At 31.0% G+C, this 22,204-nt stretch overlaps 1 protein-coding gene across 2 annotated transcripts in view; it reads right to left on the bottom strand.

The window, feature by feature from the left end:
- Nucleotides 1-22,204, bottom strand: part of LOC132729593 (RAC-alpha serine/threonine-protein kinase-like) — a 33,162-nt gene that overhangs the window by 10,579 nt on the left and 379 nt on the right. Inside the window, exons 2-11 of one of the 2 annotated variants that reach the window (XM_060715376.1) lie at nt 20,311-20,382; nt 19,798-19,920; nt 18,956-19,179; nt 15,976-16,107; nt 15,523-15,588; nt 14,679-14,870; nt 14,133-14,261; nt 13,317-13,531; nt 11,910-11,997; nt 484-7,238 (exon numbers count right to left, since the gene is read on the bottom strand). In XM_060715376.1, the coding sequence (XP_060571359.1) occupies nt 7,002-7,238; nt 11,910-11,997; nt 13,317-13,531; nt 14,133-14,261; nt 14,679-14,870; nt 15,523-15,588; nt 15,976-16,107; nt 18,956-19,179; nt 19,798-19,920; nt 20,311-20,365 (1,461 nt within the window). In that variant the 5' untranslated portion in view covers nt 20,366-20,382 and the 3' untranslated portion in view covers nt 484-7,001. Of the gene's footprint in view, nt 1-483; nt 7,239-11,909; nt 11,998-13,316; nt 13,532-14,132; nt 14,262-14,678; nt 14,871-15,522; nt 15,589-15,975; nt 16,108-18,955; nt 19,180-19,797; nt 19,921-20,310; nt 20,383-22,204 lie in introns of those variants that run through there. The other variant, XM_060715375.1, reaches the window with a different exon arrangement.

Below are 22,204 nucleotides of genomic sequence, written 5' to 3'. Positions count from 1 at the left end.
GAACTTGTCCTTTTAACAGTCTGGACGAAACCATTCATCCCTTTTAGTAATAATTTCACAATATTTTCTTACCAAGTGAGTCCCATGACAGTAATTTCTTTAGTTTTTTTTCTTCACAACAACTTATGCCTTTTATTATGGCTAATTTCAGCAAGGTAACATAAAAAACATTGGAAAGATATGTAATTTATTTTCTAAAGTCTCTTTTTATCTAATGTTAATATAGATCACATAGACGTATACACAATTATGTGTGTCTAAGATGTTAAGCTGATTGGGGGAAATATATCTGGGCATTTTTCAGAATTAAATTGGGAATTTTTAATGATTTTCAAATTTTCAATTTATCAATGGGGGAATATTGGGACTTTTCATCAATATTCAATTTCTCAATAAGGGAAAAAGGGTCTTTGTTCTGCATCTACTTTATGCAAAAAGAACACATCACTGCAGGATGACCCTAATCAAATAAAGAAGCAACACAAGATTTATAATAATCATGATGTATTATGTATGTACCAGGTACACGTCCAACAAAATCACACAAGATAACAATAATTAGTAGATGATGATCACTTTACCTGTATACTTCACATATACAACCACATCACAAAACAATTCATGATAAACACCTATATTCTTATTGCTATAACAGTCTCATAATATTCAATTTAAAATTTGATTAAAAACTGAAATGTGAAAAATCCTAACAAATATAGAAAAATTTTCATTTAAGAATTATTCAACACATTAAATTGAAGAAAAACAAGAAGATATAATTAAATAACTTGCAATATCAAAAGGTAATTTTTATTTCAGAATTTAACTTTTGTTGGTTGAGTTTTAAATCAAGGTCATATGGTGATTTTCCAGCTTTACTGGTGGAGGAAGACCTCAGGGGCCCCTCTGTGAAGCATTTCAGCACAACCGAGTATCTGAGTAGAACCACTGACATTCTGTGAGCTAGCTGGATTGCTTTCTCACATGAAAGAATCCATGGTCTCTGGTAGGATACAAACCCTCAACAGATACAAGCAAAGTCAGTGACATTAACCATCTAGTCATGGAGACTCATATGAATTATATTAATCTAGCCAATGATAACAGAAAAAGAGGGCATGAAAATGTAATCAAAAGCAAAGTTTACAATGTAGTTCTAGACCTATAATTGTATGAAAAGAAAGCTCTATAATTTGAACATAAAAAACTAATACACATTTGAAACTATACATATTAACATTAGTACAATGTTCTTGACATTTTCACATGTATTAGATATCTGTGTAGTAAAAATTTCAAACACATTATAATTAAATTTCTTCATTCTCATTGAATGGAAAGAAAAAAATGAAATAAATAAAAATCTAATTCTATGTATAGTAAGCAAAATCAGCTCATTAGAAACCCAGAAATAAGGGCTTTGTAAGATGATTCCTTCCTGGGTGATCTAACCACTACTTGCAACAGTGTACTGTGTAGATGTAACAAGCTTAAAATGAATCTCATCTCATTTGGAAATTGACCAGATGATCTTTGGTGGTACACTACACTCTTTCTTTTTTTACCTTTTTTCTTAATGAAGCAATCTTTATCAGACAAGCTTAAGGACTTAACAATTGGGAAAAAAAAGAAAAAAGAAAAGAAAAACAATAACAGTATATTATGATTCCATTCTAAATCACCAATTACCTGACTACTTATTACATGCTATATGAGAACAATTAGTTGATTCCAGTTAAACTGAACAAAATAATAATGAATGATATAAAAGAAATTTTATCAAGTTTTAATTTCACATTTGTGTTTTGAAAAAAAACTGACTTCAGCAAATATACTATGTACACTGAAAATAAAAAAAAAATCTTCATTGCTACCATATTTCACAAATACAGTTGTATATGAAATGAAAATGTCTGGATAATGTAACAACACAACAAAATATAATGATTTTATAATTAATTTATACATGATTATCAAAGTGATGTTAGAAATCATTAATTTCAACTAACTTTTCTTTAATTTCCATCCTAATAAAAATCAACAACAAAGACTATGATGCTTGTACAGACAATGTAACATAATTAACCTAGCAGGTGGAGGGAGTATGAAATTATGACATCATGTATACATGTTAATTGTAAATTTTATGGCGATATCTTACAGAACAGCATGTATTCACAACATATGTAGTCCCAGTCCAAATCTATTTATAATTATCAGCTGAAGACAAATTTACTGATTTTTTTTTTATTTGACTTCAGAGGCCATTCAATTTTAGTATCATATTGCCAGCATGTAAAATAATGTCAAGCTAAAAGTTGTCTGCCAACACAAAGACAGGACAATAAAGATATACACCTCACACTGATCTAATGATGCAGGGAATACTGTAAGGATCTTACACTAGCTACCGGTACACACCGGAATATCTAGCTTGAGGATAACTGTTTATGGAGGCAACGAGACTGTACCAAGCTTCTGCTAAACAGTTATGGAGAGCTAGATATTCCACTCTGTAACGAAAGCCGTTGTTTGATTCTTTTTCTTGCATATAACATATTAATCTTATTTCTGAAGGAAATTACAAAACAATTATTTTCATTAAGCGTGCATGAATTTACAGCTTCATTTATAACGGTCAAATGACGTTATTCTAAGAAAGCAATTCATTCACGATGGCATGCGGAAATGACATCATTTTATACGGGGAGTGTTAGACAGTTTTTTCTAGCACCGATATGCCCAGTAGATATAACTGTCTGATATGCAAGAAACCCTACACTGATCTAGTGTTTCCAGGAATAAAAATAGCTAAACCTTAATCCTTGACTAGGAAGTTCAGATGAAACCCTGTATCAGATTCGAAATTCAAAGCAGTGGCTTTTTTGTAAACATTCAATGCTCTACACCACCATTTATCACTTAGCTTAAAATATTAAAAGAAAAGTTGTCACATAGTTAATGAAAGTCTCTGTACTAGAGATTATGTAAAAATATACAATTTATATGTAAGAATTCTATCAATTCAAACTTATCTCTTAAAGCACAATGTAAATAATAAGTATACAAATCCAAAACCAGAGAAAAGTCAACAGTGCTACATATTAAAAACTCAGTTCACAAGCATTATATCAAGTTAACATAAAGGTATTACAAAGCATGTATACAAACTAAATCATCTGTCCAGCAGACACGTAACAAAGTAACCTGTGCAGTACTTAAAGCCAAGCTGGTTTGTAACAAGGTCTTAAACTATTCCAGAATATAACCCATACAAATCTATTATAGGAGTTATATTTTGGGAGAAAATAAAGATAACGTTACAAAGCTCTTTGTTTTAAGCAGGCCTGTTACACAAATTAAAGAGCCCAAGACGCCCACACATTTAAATAGTCATGTTATTATGAAATAACTATATATTTTCAGTTTATAGTGTTTATTTATTATCATCCTTAGATTCTCAGAAATTCTAAATCATTATTGGATATTTGTATGTTTTATATTCCAATTGAAAAGGGAAAAGGTCAGATTTTATTTAATTTTACCCATGAAATATGGTGCTATATCAGTCAAATATATTTCATATTTTTTAAAAATAAATATGAAATATAAATATGAAAGTGGGCGGAGTGAAAACTCATATTTATTTTAAGGACTTCTTTCGCCATTTCGTTTGAAAAAATCTGATAAATACAAAACAACTTTTTGTTGAATTTTGTTTTGAAAACTATCTAGAAAATGGTCTAAGAAAATAAATTCGAACACCAATATCTTTACTTCAGTCATTAACGCTGTACAAACAGGTTTAAAGAGTTGTTTATGTGACGTCACAATTTAGCGCTAAATATCATGTGCAAAACAAGACAATAATAATATTACTGCGCGCTGTACAATTACAGTTGCGTAGCAAGCAAGGGGGTTCTGAACCATTTTTCTTTGATAATGAAATTAAATAAAAAGGTAAATTTTTCGTTTTTCGTGAAATATGGTATATATTTTCACTCAACATGATAAAATGCCACATATTTTCACTTGCGGGGGCATATCCTCTTAATAATAATTTGATAATTCCCAAGTTATATTTCTATATGTAGAGTTAAGAATCAGCCATAAAGTGATTGGACGCCTAATAAATATCTGAAAAATTAACAGAAACCTAAAAATAATGTTCTAGATTTACTTAAGATAGATAACAGAAAATGATTCACTGATTTTGTTTAGTATTATTAACCCAGACACTTGTGTAACGCATTCTTTCCTCATGTCAAAACGTTAATTATATAACGGGTAAAAAAATTTATATATACTGACATCCAATGCTGTCAACTAATTCTAAAAGATTAGATCAGATATTTAGATTTAGTTTCGCAATGGAAAATGTAAAAGCCTTGATTTTTGAAGTGGGGACGCAAAAAATAAAAATAAATGGGAATAATTATGCCAGCATTCTTAATGATCATGTACAAATGCAACAATATAATATGTAACAAGATATGAAAATAACCCTTCATGTACAATTCTAGATGATCTTTTACGACTCAGTTAACATTCTCAAATACGTCTCAATGTTATTTAAATAATGTTATATTATATACAAACAGTATGACATTTCATACAATACAATAATTATCTAGTTATTTTGAGGTGGTATGTCCCTGAAATAACCAATCTAAAGTGAAAAGTCATGTAATTATTGAATAACAAGGCCATGAGTACCTAATTTTCATGAAAACCATGCAATAATATCATTAAATGTATTAGCATTCTGCAAAAACAAAATCAAATCTTGCTTAAAAATAAACTTTGAATCAAAAAATTTCGTATGACCTGATTTGATTTCAATAAATAATCATTCATAATATTATGACAACCATGTACATGCAAGTCTCACCACAAAAAAAAAATTAGACTAATTTTTGCCTGTTACTTTTCTTTTATCAAGGAACATAACTCTTACAATTATCAATAGCCTTGACCTTTCAGATTGTCTTCATTAATGGGATGTAACTTTTGTATCACCAAAATGCTTAATTAATATGACTTCATCAAGTTACCAATTTAAAGTCTATAAGCAGTAACCCATAAAACAAAGGCCACAACTCTTGCCTTTTTTCACCCCTTCAAGTTGTCGTAATTCAAGGACAGTAACACTAGCAACACAAAATCTTTCAATGACATTGGCCCTAAAACTTAACATACAACATTTAATTTAGCACTTTTGTCAAATTCAAAACCTAACTATAAAACACAACTAAAATATAAGGGGAATATATAATACAATGAATGATAATGGGAGCGGCCATTCATTTTGCTGCTTGTAATCACCATATTATAAATGTATATTCCATCTAATTTATACACTTATTTACAAACATAGCATCTAAGCACTATCATGAAAATAAACCATCTAAAATTTTAGCAGTCGGTAAGCATATAAATCAGCAAAATGAGGTAAATTTGTAATATTTTGGCCTGTTCAAGGCACCATACCTTCTTGTGTCTCTCTATCATTTACATCACTATGTCTTTTAGACTATCAACCATGGCTTTAAACTTATTCCATCCATCAACAGATCATAAAAAATCTGCCAAACTTCTTAAAATGTTTGTATTTTTTTATGTATCCAGAATGTTGTCAACAGACAAGATTGGTAGGACCTTGGCAAATTGATGATCTTTATACATGTATATAAAACATGAAAAGTGAAGAAAATGCCAATTTTTTACGACCTTATGATGGACGTAGACTTCTGATATTTAACTATTAATCACATGTTAGTTGATACAGCAGTGGGTGGGGTATGCATATATTGCATCATCATACATTTTAATACAGTCATTGATGATTGTCATTAAGGAATGACTACCTTATAAATTCAAAATTTAATCTGTAAACTATGTTGGCTTAAAAAATGGTATATAAAATGTATTGCTTAATGGATTTACAAAAAAAAAACACTAGAGGTAATATACAAAAATAATACTAAAGCATGTTAAAACTGAATTTTGAAAATTGTTTTTGCACTTAAATTCATTCAAATGATCAATGCACTATGGAAAAACATTAGTTCCATTAGCCGTTTAGCCATTTGCAAGAGCATATTAAATTTTATAAGGCATGAACAATGTAAAATAACTTCTTTCTTATTCATGTTTTTGTCTAATTACAGTTAACAATAAGAAAAAATAATCCCAATTTAAAAAAAGCTTTTCTAAGTTAAAAGCAAAAAATATTATATTACCTGAAAATATGATTGTTGTAAATTTTACAACTTAATTTTTTATATTCAAAATATACTGTAATAAAATGTGTGTTTTTAATATATAATTATATTCATGTGGTGAAAACACAGAAAACTGGATGGACATTTAACAATACAGAGTAGATGCTTAAAATAATATCACCACAATGAACAATGTATTTGTTGTACATGTCTTGATATTCACTGGCCAACAACAATATTCATGCACAAATCTACAATTCATAACAATATATAATTCCTATTCTAAGACTTGAAAAAAAAAACGGATTTGCTTTTTTTTCAATTGAAAGCTAAAGAGTAGTAAAAACTGATAATAGATTCTTAATTGAAACGACCAAAATCTCATAAATTTTTGAAGTTTTCTTTTTTTAACTCTTACTCTTTCTTATCAAGAAGGGATTTAATAATACATTATAATATCAAAATCAGACACAGTTTTTGCTTCTGTTCATAACTGAATGCAACTTTAGTTTCATCAAATTTACATTTATACATATGCATAAAAAAGAACATGTTGAAAACATGTCTTATTCAAATCATAAAATTGTTAAAATTTCATTAACGAAATTTTCATAAACAAAATTTCCATTTCATAATTAATCAAGTCTTCAATCTATGTGAGAAAAAAATCCCAATAATTTCATCATTTTACACGATATTCTGACAAAATCTTATTTTTACATGCATGCAAACATCCTTTGTCAAAACTTGAACATCTTCTTGCGTATCAAAAGCTTCTCATGCTGACCATGTAGTTTCAAAACTCATTACACTAGACGCCAAACTAGATTTGCTCCCATGATACGAAAACTGTTCAAAATACGGCATTCCTGTATCCATTGTCTCTTCATCGATACTCTCCAGTACATGAGAGGCTTGTGGTGGCGTCAGGCTGACTGGCTCCGCAGTAAAAGTGTCGTCAAAGTAGCGAGTGTCAGTCTCTGAGGTCACCTGGGGCTTGAAAGGGGGTGGGACCTGAGACAGAAATGAAACGGGAATATGAATGATCAAAGAGGGAATTTATGGGAAAGAAACTGAAAATAATGATAATTCCACTATGCAGGTATTTATTCGAGAGCTCAATTTGTTTTTAGCTCTTTTTTTGTATTATCATTCTAATTTTGAAACTGTAATTTAACAACAAGTCTTAATCAAAACAAAAATTTTTTTTAGTCTCACACATGCCAATTTGCAGCTTTAACTTTCCTTTCTTGAAAGAAATTTACCACAGCTTTGAAATAAATTTGAAACATAAATTCCAGCTTTAAAATAACATAAATTACAATCAAAATAAATTTTACAAATGCATGTCAATACCTGCAGAAGGGAAAATCTTCATGAACAGAAGTTTGGATTAGGGCCAATGGAATTCTAGTCCAAAATACTAAATAAAGGGGGCAAGGAGTATAAAATGAAGACAAAGAATTTTAAAGGAAGCTAAAGAATTTTAAAAGAAGCTAAAGGAGTTATCAATGAAAAAAAAAGGATTAAAATCAAAAAGACACAAGAGAATTTTATATTAGAGAGTATGTTAGTCACACTATGGTAAAAGGAAATTCCCAAAGTTCTGTTCATTTTGCAAAAGAACACCTTACAAACATGTAAGTCAATATAACGAACAAGTTAGTACATATAATCATGCAGGAAAGAATCTTAATAATGTGTGTCTGATTAAATGAAAATGCCATATTTCTTAATAAACTAAAGATTTTATTTCAAACGAAGATTTTGGTTTGGGCCACTGTGTTCAAATCAAACAAACCAAAGTGATTTTTTGTCAATTTTTTAAACATGATCCAAATCTGTGTAGAAACACCAATAGTCTGTAAACTAGCTGGATAGCTGTCTACATTGAATTCTTCAATGCCCTTTTTGGGGTTTAAACCACAGCAGTGAAGGGCAATAAGTTCAAATTCAACAACATTATTCACATGGCCATGGAGGCCCTGATTCAAAAAGAACAATCAAACATTCTTTTATCTTAATTAAAAAAAAATTGATAACTAATGAATTTCCTTTGATTACTTCATAGACATTTGTATTTTGTTTTACCTGTAACATTCCTTCTATATTAAACATAAAGTTCATAATTTTAAAGTTTTATTACATAAATGGCCAGTTTTCATATTCCTAAATTAAAGTTCTAATTAGACTGATCTTGGAAATTATAAATACAGTTTTATAAAATCTCAATGTGTTGCATGAAGCTCTAAATTTATAAATTTTATTAAAGAAAGTAACTGCAAGCTATAATATGTCATCTGATATTTCATTCCCAACTCTTTTTTGAGGAAGATAAATACAAACATTTAGAAATCCTTGAGAAATTTGATATAACTGAAATAAGTATTCTTGGTAAAATGCCAACCCGCAAGTACCTATGTACATTTATTTTTTTTTTAATTGGGAAATAAAACCTAAAACAATTTCATCATGGAAAATTCTCCCATAATGCAAGATGCCTATATTAATTCCCTCATAATACTTCAGAAATATTAACTTATCACCAACAGTGAAAAATAAAATAAAAATAGAACAAATAAAAAGATTTTCTAATAATTCAATAAACTAGATATATGTGTATCAAATATAATGCTTCAAATTTCCTTTTTCAAAATTTCCAAAGACTACCTACACATGCTTCATAATTGCTATAGTCATATTCATTCAACTAATTCTGTTCAATCATTTGTCAGAACAAATATAAATTCAGTATGATAAATAAACATGTATTTGCTTCTCTACAATGTTCACCAATCATTTGTAAGTTGTATATTATTTGTACATGCTTTACCGGCATAGAAAGGCACAATGTATGTAGTCATACATAAATTCAGGTAAGAATGAGCACCTTGGTAAAAGATTCCTCAACAGTTCTACTATGATATTTAAAGCAATCCTTGTTAAGTGTTTTTAAGTCAGCCACCCCAAATCTGTTAGCATTGTAAGACAAGGTCCATTATTATTACAAAGAAAAACACTGAAGAGTGAAAGGGCGGTTATATTTGGTTTCATTGAAAACTTTTATATCAGGATGGACATAAATAACTAGTTAACAAAGTTAAAACTCAAGAACTCTGTAGAAAAAATATCACCTCATTTTCGGTCATAAGTATCTGTCTAGTGAAATTAAATAACTTAATATTTCTGAAAGATATATCCACTATTCAAACATTAAAACTTGTTAATGTAATCAAAACTTTAACTGCAAATCAACTTATGTTAATGTCTGGACAAGGCAATCAAAAATTTGACAGGTGTATATATTGATAAACTACAACTCCATCACTTATATCATTTACCTTTTTTCCATCAAATGAAAATTTACTTTTTGCAGAAATGCTTATTTATTGATTTTCCCCCCAAAGTTTAAATGTCAAGTTGACCGGGCAGTCTTAAAATTTTTCCCATAATGCAAGATGCCTTTGCTTCTTTCTACATTCAGTATCAGCATCTAAATTAAAAATACTTCTATCAATGGCAGAAATTGTTCTGATTAGCAAAATATATATCAATATATCAATCACTTGACATTGTCCCAGTATTAAGCTGTTCTTTCTTCAAAAAGATGATGTCTGCATTATTCATTTGCAAATGCAGTGGAAGACAAATTACACAAGACACATAGTAAAACACTAGGGCTGGGGCGAGTATCCGAGTACTCGGGTAATCACGAATCAAAGTGAAAAATCGAGTTTTATTATTCGTAAGCCCAGAGATCGTGGATTGCGATTTAATTTTTTTTATACATCCACTGTTTCTCACACACTTAAATCGATAGAAATACGATTTGAGTATAAATCATATGAAGTTTACCTACATACAATTTGCTGGTTAATGTACCATGATGCTGAGCTAGGAAATAATTGTTTTCTAAAACAAAACAAAAATACCCATCCAAAGAATAAAATTATAAACCTTGTTTATATTTTATGTTTTATATTAGTATTGTTTTTTTCTGTTTTTTATAAACATGTTTTTATAACTTATGTACATATTTTATGGGTGTCTTGATAACAAAAGATTTGTGGTTCGATTTGTGAATCGTAAGTGCTGCATCGTGGTTCGGATTGGATCGTCACTTATCCGACGATCCACACCCCTATAAAACACCTGCCACGCTCTTGAGTAAAATTTCTGATTTAACTTATTTTAAGCACTTTTGCTTTTTTACTGAGTTAATTTAGCAGACTCATAACCATGTTTTGCATGTGCCATATTAAAGATTTACAACCCATTGATCTATAACTGATCTTACTTAAAAGAAATTGGCTTTTGAGTATCAAAACCTTATTTTTTAGGTTTGCCTTTTCATGTGATTATTTTTGTAATAAAAGGAAACACTGCACAGTCACAATATTAGGTCAAAATTTGGTTAAAGTGCATGCATCATGAACATCCCTTAGCAAAGAATATTACTTTAAGTAGTACATATAAATACTAATCCTTACATGTTAACATTCACTCTTTAAATTTTATATAAGCATCATTATAAATAAATACCCCCAGTTTCATTTCTGTCTCAAGATTATGACTCACAATTTGTTACAATGATTGACAGGTTAGTTGGTATGAGGCCCTGAAAGAGAACCAAATGATGCTCTTAACCTTCCAAGAGGCCCCTCGTTGACTGACACTCGCACCATCTATCTTTATTTCTTGCAGCAATCTTCTTATTAAGTCTTTAGTTCTCTAAAAGCTGTTACAATGCTAACAACAATTCTTCCAAACTTGAACAAATCGAGTTATGTCATGAAAATATACTATATAAAAAGCCTTGCTGTACAATAAAAGCATTTAGAATCATGAATAGTCAGTGAGACATTGTATGAAATAACTATAATCTAATGAATATTTAGTGACTGCATTTTTTTAAGAAAAAAAAGAAGAAACAAACAGGACTTGACCATGCGAGGGTGTACTTATCAAACCAACTTTATTATTAGTGATGCAATCTCTGCCAGTTCTATACTGGTAGGACAAGAATTGAATTGTTTACATGCTCAGTATACAGGTTATTTAAAGTAGTAAGTTTCTTCTATACTAGGATCAGGCTTTTGACATGCTACTTGGAGTAATAAATTAATAAATCCAGATGCGTGTACATTCACTCCAAAAACAAAACATCAAAAAGTATGCCATTTTTAAAACTTGTATAGTTACTTTACATTGTAAGAGATTCACAGATTTCTCAACTTACTCATTGTTTTTTAAGGTCAGTTAATTTATGTTTTTATAGATACATCAGCTGATATCAACTTTATAATTCACATTTAAGATACTTTATTTGGCCCAATGTTCAATGATCTAGATTTCTTCTCTTCTCTCCATAAAATATTAATTCAAATATCTTTCCCAATTCAAACAATTATACTAAAATTGAAGTAACGTTAAGACTGTTCTCAAAATATATTCACAATAAGTAAATTTTATTCAAGGGAGATAATATCTGTACACAACATAAACTTTCTTCAATGAAATACAAGTCAATTTTTCTCAAAAAATTCTTACTCAAGGGATATAATTACTTTTTGTTTTTTAAATTTGAAGTCCTAGTATATCATTAACAAATACTAACAGCACAATGACAGCACAAAGCAGAAAGTTAAAATGAATATCAATTATTGTAACTATAGTAACACTCACCTTTTTCTCAACTAAATCCTGCCAGTTTATATTTTTGAAGAATGGATGAGCCATGAGATCTTTGACATCTGCTTCACCGCCTCCCAATCTGTGAAATAGTCAAATATTAATTTAATGCTTTCCCTACCAAGGACATATTGGTATCATTACAAGATAGATGCCTTCAACATTTTAAGAATATCAATGCTTGACTACATTTCTAACTTTAAAAAGAATATGTAAAACCTACACTTTTATAGAAGAAAATAAACAAAGTTATGAAAAAAATTTCCAACCTTACATATTGAAAGAAGTTCGTGTCTTACAATTGATTACAAATAATATAAAACAAGCATTTGATAGTATTGCGGGCAATACAGTAGTCCCCTACCGGTCCCTCAAAAAGTTCTTTAATTGTCATACACTCCTGTGTATTGCCATTTATAATGAATTTGAGGATGAAGTCTGTATTTGAAAATATCGACCACAAAACATAATAAAACAAGTTTCATAAAAATATTTCCAGTACTTTTTGAGTTATCACTGGATTCCGTTTATGTGTAAAATTTGCCATATTTTCAGTCTATGTGTTGCCATAGCAACCAGAGTTTTCAACATAGGAAGAAAAGAAAAAAACGTGCATAATTTCAAGACTGCCATCTACCCATATGTCAAGTTTCATAAAAATATTTCCAGTACTTTTTGCGTTATCACTGGATCCAGTTTATGTGTAAAATTTGCCATATTTTCAGCCTATTTGTTGCCATAGCAACCAGAATTTTCAACATAGGAAGAAAAGAAAAAGACGTGCATAATCTCAAGACTGCCATCTACCTATATGTAAAGTTTCATAAAAATATTTCCAGTACTTTTTGCGTTATCACTGGATCCAGTTTATGTGTAAAATTTGCCATATTTTCAGCCTATTTGTTGCCATAGCAACCAGAATTTTCAACATAGGAAGAAAAGAAAAAGACGTGCATAATCTCCATACTGCCATCTATCCATATACCAAGTTTCATAAAAATATTTTCATTACTTTTCAAGTTATCGCGGGATCCAGTTTTGCGGACGGACGGACTGACGGACTGACAGACAGACTGACGGACAGACGGACGGACAGACGGACGGAGGGTAAACCTAAAGTCCCCTCCGGTAAACCGGTAGGGGACTAATAAGGCAAAAAGATTCTTACTTTATACAAAAAGTTATATGTTACGTTAAAAGTCACACAGACTCTATAAAGGTCATATGACTACTTTTTAGCATTAATGATGTAGGAAAACTTCAGATCACCACAGTAAGTGACCCTTAGATGACCCTTTGAGACTTTTTTCAGGCACTTCCTTTCATCTGAGTAGAACCATCACCATCTTAAAGCGAACAGGAAAGCTTCCTTACATTAATGTAAATCAAGTAATAAATCACCTTTCTTTTGGATTTTTGACCAGCATTCCACCTAGTAAACTTTTAGCATCTTCTGATAATGTCCTAGGGAATTTCACTTGTTGTAATAATATAAGTTCAAACAACACATCATGATCTCTGTTATAGAATGGAAGTCTACCACACATCATTTCATACATGACAACACCAGTACCCCACCAATCTACTGCACGACCATAGTCATTATCTTCTAATACCTATATTCATATACAAATATGTGTTGTTTTTGGTGTATTTTATCTATATTTATATACAAATACCAGAGAAACAAAGAACTACTGATAAGAGAACAAATCATGAAAAAGTTAAAATCTTTTTAAAAATGTAACAGTATACATACTTTAATACTTACATACATACTTCAATACTTGAAATGCAAATAACTATCTAGTACTCCTAATGATTTTTCAAATATCCCCAAAAAATAAACTTGGGGAGACACCTGGAAACCTTTAATTCCCTTTAGCACTACATAAAATATAATAGTTTCTACAAAATGGAAGTATGTCACTTTTAATTATATAAGCAATTTATTCATTTTAAGAAACACAAGAAAAAGGGGGTTTAGATGTCCTGACAGTAGATTCTACCCATTCAACAAATGCTAACCAAGATCAGACAGAACTGATGTGCCATCTGATCACAGCTTGCATTATTCGCTAGTCAGTCAGGACATATTTAGAAATTTCCCCTAAAAATGATGAATGGTTTTGTCCAGAATGAAAAATGGACAAGTCCATTTAAGATATTTAGCATGGTTAGGGTTACAAGTAATAAATTACAGATAAAGTCACAAACCTCTGGTGCTAGATACTCTGGAGTACCACAGAATGTTTTAGTACTGGCCCCAAAAAACATCTCCTCTTTACATAGCCCAAAATCAGCTATCTTTATATGACCATCTTTGTCTAATAACAAGTTTTCCAGCTGAAACAACAACAAAATATGCCACCTCCTGATTACCGGATTCTTTATACCTTTCCAAGTCTTCAACAAAGTTCTAAAGGACTTTTTCAAATTTTATGCAAAATGTTACTTTAAAACCCTCCAGAATTACACATTATAAATATTGTCAATAAGCAGACTCATATTTTTGTAAACAACTGCTAGGTCATTTTACAGGGGAATTAAAATTTCAAAACACGGCTGCTAAAAACTTAAATCAATCTCTGCCATATTTCAGCATATCAACATAGCTAAATCTTAATTCAAACACTTTTGTCACTAAACTTAATGAGCAAGTTAAGCTAGTTTTGTGACATACCCTAGAAGTATTAACTATTTGACAGGGCATTAATTGTATGCATATGTACATACATAAACAATTGTGACCAATATTTCTACCTTTAAATCTCTATAGACAATATTATTTTCATGAAGATATCCTAAAGCAGAAATAATTTCTGCTCCGTAAAACTTGGTCCTCTCCTCGGCAAATACCCGTTCTCGAGATAAATGGAAAAACAACTCCCCACCATTCACATACTCCATCACAAAACATAATCTGTCTGGGGTTTGAAATGAATACTTCAGTTGCTGAAATGTTGAAGGAAGAAAACAATAATGAATTTAAATTAGGCAGATCTATTTAATTTCATTTTAATATCCCATTTTACTACTATCAACAGCATAAATACAAGAAAGAATTCTTTCTTAATATTCCTTAAATAAAATATCTGACACCATCTTGACATGGATCTGACAAATTCTTAGTTCAGATGTGTAGAGAAAGTATTTTTTTCATTATACAATTATTATGTTAAGATTCATGGAAGAATGTCCTTAAAATGTATTCTAATCAATAATTAAAGATCAACATTTTATGGGCTTGTAATGAAAGGGTTGTAAAGTCTTCATTATGTCATGAATTACAACCACTTTGCACAATGTTCTCAATTAAGCACATTTTCTTCATTATTTTGCTGTCCAATTGCACTGAAAAAAAAATTGGGAAAGACAACTTTTCACACAAAATTTATTTTGACAGACAAACATTATTTTGACAGTCAAAATGTTTTGACAGACAAAATGTATCTTTAGCGAAAAAAAAGGAAAACAGATATCGAACTATGTAATGCTCAGTTACATAAAAATCTGATTTAGATTACTACTGTTTTCAAGAATTCTATCACATTTAATAAATTGTTATCAAATCAATGATACTAAACACACCCTAACAAACACTTACAGTTAAGAACGGATGTTTTGTTGTTTGTAATACTCTGTTCTCTGTTAAAGTATGTGCAACCTCATCCTGTAATATTAAACTTATCATTATCAAAATAAATGCTGTGGTTTTCTTTACAACTTTCTAAATAGCACTTTTCTTGTTTTTCTAGGAAACTATAAAATAATTCAATAGCATATTCTTCAACATCAACTTTCACTTTTACTTGGAAATAAGGAATTTAAAGATTCTTTTATTGAAGTGAACTTAATGTTAAAGTATTTTATATACATATAAAGTTTTGTTAACACTCTAAGTTATCGATAGTAATTTAATAAAGTCCTGAATACCGGTACTGATTTGGATAAAATACTTTATATATGTAACTCATATACAATACCAAGAACTAAGAAAAAGCCTCTTATTTTGATTAATAATGAGACTTTAAATAGTTTTATGTTGCTGGTACATTACCTTTTGTATTATCACAGCCTTCTTTAAAATTTTGATTGCATACAAATGGCTTGTTGACTTTTCTTTACACAAAATCACTTTGCCAAATGTTCCTTTACCCAACATTTTCAAGAACTGGAAGTCATCCAGGCTCTGAAACAGCAAAAAAATGCAACATATGCAGAAATTTTTGTTATCACCTTCAACTAATTTGTGTGAAAAGACTGTTGTACATGAGGGTTAATGTGTCTTTTTATGCATTAACATCTGCAGAAGCATAAAGAGGAATCAAGCCAAGCCTGCAGGATTTTGTAAGTGCAAGAGCATCTGCAGATGCTTATGCACATAAAAAGGTGCATTAGCCCTATCCTCGAATAAAGGTATAAGAAGATATGTTTGTAAAACATGTATGCCCCCTATCAGCAGCCAATTAGTCATGTGATAAAGTTATTATGCATGACTTCTGACCCAATGATCAAACAATTAATAAGGGTTATCAAGTATCTACTGGTCATGACCTTAACCTTTGACCCCTTGACCCAAAACTCAATAGGGGTCATCTGCTGGTCACGACCAATCATCATACAAAGTTTGAAGTTCCTAGGCCTAGGCGTTTTTAGTTAATTGATCAGAAACCGTTTTTACCTACAAGGTCAATGTGACCTTGACCTTTGACCACTTGACCCCAAAATCAATAGGTCAGCTGCTGGTCATGACCAATCACCATACCAAGTTTGAAGTTCCTAGGCCTAAGGGTTCTTTAGTTATTGATTGGAAACCGTTTTAACATACAAGGTCAATGTGACCTTGACCTTTGACCCCAAAATCAATAGGGGTAATCTGCTGGTCATGACAAATCACCATGCTAAGTTTGAAGTTCCTAGGCCTAAGTGTTCTTAAGTTATTGATCAGAAACCGTTTTTACTTACAAGGTCAATGTGAAGTTGACCTTTGACCCCTTGACCCAAAACTCAATAGGGGTCATCTGCATGTCACAACCAATCATCATACAAAGTTTGAAGTTCCTAGGCCTAAGCGTTTTTAGTTAATTGATTGGAAACCGTTTTTACCTACAAGGTCAATGTGACCTTGACCTTTGACCCCTTGACCCCAAAATCAAAAGGTCATCTGCTGGTCATGACCAATCACCATACCAAGTTTGAAGTTCCTAGGCCTAAGGGTTCTTTAGTTATTGATCGGAAACCGTTTTTACCTAAGAGGTCAATGTGACCTTGACCTTTGACCCCTTGAACCCAAAATCATTAGGGGTTATCTGCTGGTCATGACCAATCACCATACCAAGTTTGAAGTTCCTAGGCCTAAAAGTTCTTAAGTTATTGATCGGAAACCGTTTTTGCTTACAAGGTCAATGTGACCTTGACCTTTGACCCCTTGACCCCAAAATCAATAGGGGTCATCTACTGATCACGACCAATCACCATACCAAGTTTGAAGTTCCTAGGCCTTAAGGTTCTTAAGTTATTGATCGGAAACCGTTTTTGCTTACAAGGTCAATGTGACCTTGACCTTTGACCCCTTGACCCCAAAATCAATAGGGGTCATCTACTGATCACGACCAATCACCATACCAAGTTTGAAGTTCCTAGGCCTTAAGGTTCTTTAGTTATTGATCGGAAACCGTTTTTTGCTCACAAGGTCAATGTGACCTTGACCTTTGACCCCTTGACCCCAAAATCAATAGGGGTCATCTACTGATCACGACCAATCACCATACCAAGTTTGAAGTTCCTAGGCCTTAAGGTTCTTTAGTTATTGATCGGAAACCGTTTTTGCTCACAAGGTCAATGTGACCTTGACCTTTGACCCTTGACCCCAAATCAATAGGGGTCATCTACTGATCACGACCAATCACCATACCAAGTTTGAAGTTCCTAGGCCTTAAGGTTCTTTAGTTATTGATCGGAAACCGTTTTTTCCTCACAAGGTCTATGTGACCTTGACCTTTGACCCCTTGACCCCAAAATCAATAGGGGTCATCTACTGATCATGACCAATCACCATACCAAGTTTGAAGTTCCTAGGCCTTAAGGTTCTTTAGTTATTGATCGGAAACCGTTTTTGCTTACAAGGTCAATGTGACCTTGACCTTTGACCACTTGACCCCAAAATCAATAGGGGTCATCTACTGATCATGACCAATCACCATACCAAGTTTGAAGTTCCTAGGCCTTAAGGTTCTTTAGTTATTGATCGGAAACCGTTTTTGCTTACAAGGTCAATGTGACCTTGACCTTTGACCCCTTGACCCCAAAATCAATAGGGGTCATCTACTGGTCATGACCAATCACCATACCAAGTTTGAAGTTCCTAGGCCTAAGGGTTCTTTAGTTATCACTCGGAAACCATTTGGTCTACGGACCGACGGACCGACAAGTGCAAAGCAATATACCCCCTTTTCTTCGAAATGGGGGCATAATTATGTCTGATATTTCATAATTTGTTTTACATATTAAGAAACCATTTATGTCATGCTTTTCATGTGCTTGAGCAATGTCAATCAAATGTTTTTATGTGAATTTTTAAGTGCATTAATGCAGAAAACTAACATTACATGGTGACCTAAGTCATACATATTTAAAAAAAAACAAAAACAAAACCACTCAATAACGGCATGTGCTCACCTGATTTTGTTCTTTGATTTATACCTACTTGCACAGTTTTGATGCAAGAATTCAAGTTGTAACATTACAAGCTTAGAGAGAAGAACTTGATCTGTCCAGAATAATTTAACATGATAGGAGAGCGTGTATGTTCTTGATGATTTAAAATTGTGAAAATATTTTTCAACCATTACTTCACCATTAAGCAATATCGATTTTTAATGTGGAATAAATTATACTAAAATTCTTCTACACTCAAACTTCAAATAGATTATCTTGATAAATGATATGTTGTTTCTTTTCTCTCTCATTATATCAACTTTGTACAAATTGACATTAAACCAACTTCAGTACATTAATTACTTGTATATTAGTCATACCACTTTCTTCTTTGCTTTCTCTAGACTGTTGCTACTAGCTGCCCCGCCACTCTCCTCGTCTATCATTTTTAGATTTTCTGACACTGATCTGATTGCCTGCATCCAATCTTCCCTTTCCTCGGGACTTTCTACACAGAACATACGTTCCACAATTGTAGTCCACTGTAGACCTCTTATTAAGAATGTGTTAGAACGTGGCTTCTCCTGTTTCATCAACTGACATTCTATAATTAAAAATTATGTAAATAACATATTGCCATGACCAAAGTCTTGACTTGACAAATTAAAACCCACTTCTTGTTATTTCTGTGTACATTGCCACTCCCAAGACATTTCTGCAGTAAGTGGAGAGAAAGGTGACTGCTTTCTTTCCCACATCACCATTACAAACAAGACCTGATTATAGTTATATGATCTGGAGACATTAAACACTTGTGAGATTACTTCAAAAACAGTGACACTGATGACAAGTTTTTTTTGCGAAGTCACAAACGTCATAAAATTTTGTTGTATTGTGAGCATGCATCGGGTCTGGTTACCCTTTTTTTTCATGATTTTCACAAAAATTTTATTCAAAGATGTCAAGGGTAGAGCCACAGTCCACAAACAATTTGAATATTCACAGTAAAACATATGATACACTACCACTAGAATTGTAAAAAAAAATGTTTGATCTTTTATCTAATTATACACTTATAATTTCATAGCCAATGATGGTAACCCCTCCTTTACTTCTTTAATACTCTCCTATATTTCATCATTTGAAGGAAAAAGAGATTGAAGCATTTAAAGGTTAAATTCATTTCAAGCATTGGATTATTTAATGTAGATATAAATTTTACCTCTCACAGTAAAATCATTCAGAGGATCACTGAAACCATGATCTGGTTTTGCACGAAATCCCAAAAATGACCCATCTTTCCTCAGGATAAAATATCTTTTCCTCCAATTCTTGATATGTTCCCCTGAAATATTTTTTTTCTTCAAATATAAGATTGTAAATTATCAAATTAAATCAGTTTTGATGTCTTTATCTTGTACTGGCCATATAAGACAAATTTTATACAACTACATTTGTTCATATCATTCAAAACAAAATGCTATGATTAACTGAGCTTTGTTTGATGTGTTCCTATTATATTTTATAGAAATGTATTTGTAAGATAGGTAGATCCCCTAATAAGTATTTTGGTAGCTCTTTTCATATATTGACATTAACTTAAGTTACACTGTTGGCAACATTTAATGAGAGAATTTCTGCTCATGATCATATGATGAAAGTAACAGGATGTTGAGTTAAAAGGTTGTTGAAAAATTAAAATCTTTTTATCAATAATTATTATTTGTACACAAACCTCTCTTCCAAAGATATCCCTCTTTCACAACTGACTGCTCCTCTGAGGGATTCATCTCACACCCCTACACACCTATCACATAAAAAGAAGAGTTGAACAAAAATATGATTTATTATTTATTAATAACTTGAATTAAAGTAAGTTGTTTCTTGTAAAGAAAGAATTAATAACAACAAAAAATTATTATATATAGTATAGTGACTTATGCATTAAAGTGCATAAAACTATATATCTATATATAACTATTAGCCATACATGAGTCACATATTGCTACAATGCTTTTTATAGAACAATAAATGATAAATTACAATTACATGCTAATAAATTACCTATTTAACGCAACTTGATAAAAAATATAGAATAATTAGAGACAGACACCAGTCAATATCAACTTTCGGTAGGCTCCAGTTTCATTATGAAGTCTATCTTTTTCGCCAAAATGAAATTACTAATACTAAAATTTGATTTCAAGCAAATATGTTCTCCAACAGGTGGGTTCAATTTAGATTAGCATACAGTTTAAAATAAGAAATGAATGCCAGACGTTTCACTCCCAAGACATTTCACTATTGAGACGTTTCACTCCCAAGACGGTTCACAACTAGATGTTTCACTCCCAATTTGTAATTGTACGGATGTTTTACTCCCATTTTTTTTAAAAACTTTATGATAATTTAGGAAAGCTAACAAATATTTTTTTCATTTAATATTTAGGGGAAATTAAATTTTATGTTTAATTTTTATTGATATTGAGGGTATTGTTAATAAGAATTCATGAATTTGAAGAAAAAAAATATGAAATGTTACAGAATGTGTAAATAATATAATCTAAACAGTTTAGTATCTACTCAGAAAAGTGAATTTTGTTCTGTTTAAACAGTGTTTTGAATAATTCATGTTATTAGGAGTGAATATATTGGTTTCAATGAGGACATAATGATAAATTATTAGAAGATTACTCATTTAATTATGGGCTGAATGATGAGAGGTTTAAATGAAAGACAATTTCTAAAATTTAATTTTTAACAACATGAGAAAATTCTATTTATAATGGATTAAAAAATAGAATAACATAAAAATGAAAATTTATTAAATACATTTATTACTTTTTGTAAGTCTAAAACTATATGAAATGCAAAAAAAAAAGTGTATAAAATCAATTTTTTTTTTAATTATTTCTTTATGAATTTATTAAACAGTAGCCATTAAACAAACCATAATAAATAAAGATATTTCTGTGTAAACTTGTGTATTACTTTATTTTTTTGTATGGAATTATTCATACAGTGATATTTAATTATTTTCTTACAAAGAAATAACTGTTTTATTTCACTTTAATTAAAAAAGGCAAAGAACATAGAGTATTGCACTCTAATTAGGTGAATTCCCCAGAGCTATGTACAGAAAGAACCAGAAAATGGCGTTTAGCTAGGTTTTCGAATTCGTGAATGGACAAAGTGAAAACCCCTTTAAATTTTTTAATTTATTTTTATTAAATTTACGGTATATTTTAGTATGTCAGAAGTATCAGAATAATTTTGGCATAAAAAAGGAGTGAAACGTCTTCAAGACGTTCCACTCCCAAATGGGAGTGAAACGTCTTGGTGTGAACCGTCCCAATAGTGAAATGTCCGTCTGCCCGAAAAAATAGCGCCGAGTGAATTCTTCGGCCGAACAGTATGCAGACTTGTAAAATGATTGCAGCTGGTGGGATTAATGAATACATAAATCATGATAGTGTTATAACATATGTATAGTAAATTCTGTATGTGAGGCTTTGTTTTATTCATATTAAATAATTAATTTAACAACTAGACATTGCCATAATCATGATAATTTGGCATAAATTTGATTTATAATCCTGGAGGCGATTGTTTGCTCTTGACCAGACGAT

The sequence above is a fragment of the Ruditapes philippinarum genome, unplaced genomic scaffold, assembly GCF_026571515.1.
Source record: "Ruditapes philippinarum isolate M1 unplaced genomic scaffold, ASM2657151v2 ctg9_1_1_1_1, whole genome shotgun sequence".
Classification (NCBI taxonomy): Eukaryota; Metazoa; Mollusca; class Bivalvia; order Venerida; family Veneridae; genus Ruditapes; species Ruditapes philippinarum.
Note: the sequence above shows the minus strand (reverse complement) of the source record. Positions and strands in the feature narration are given on the sequence as shown.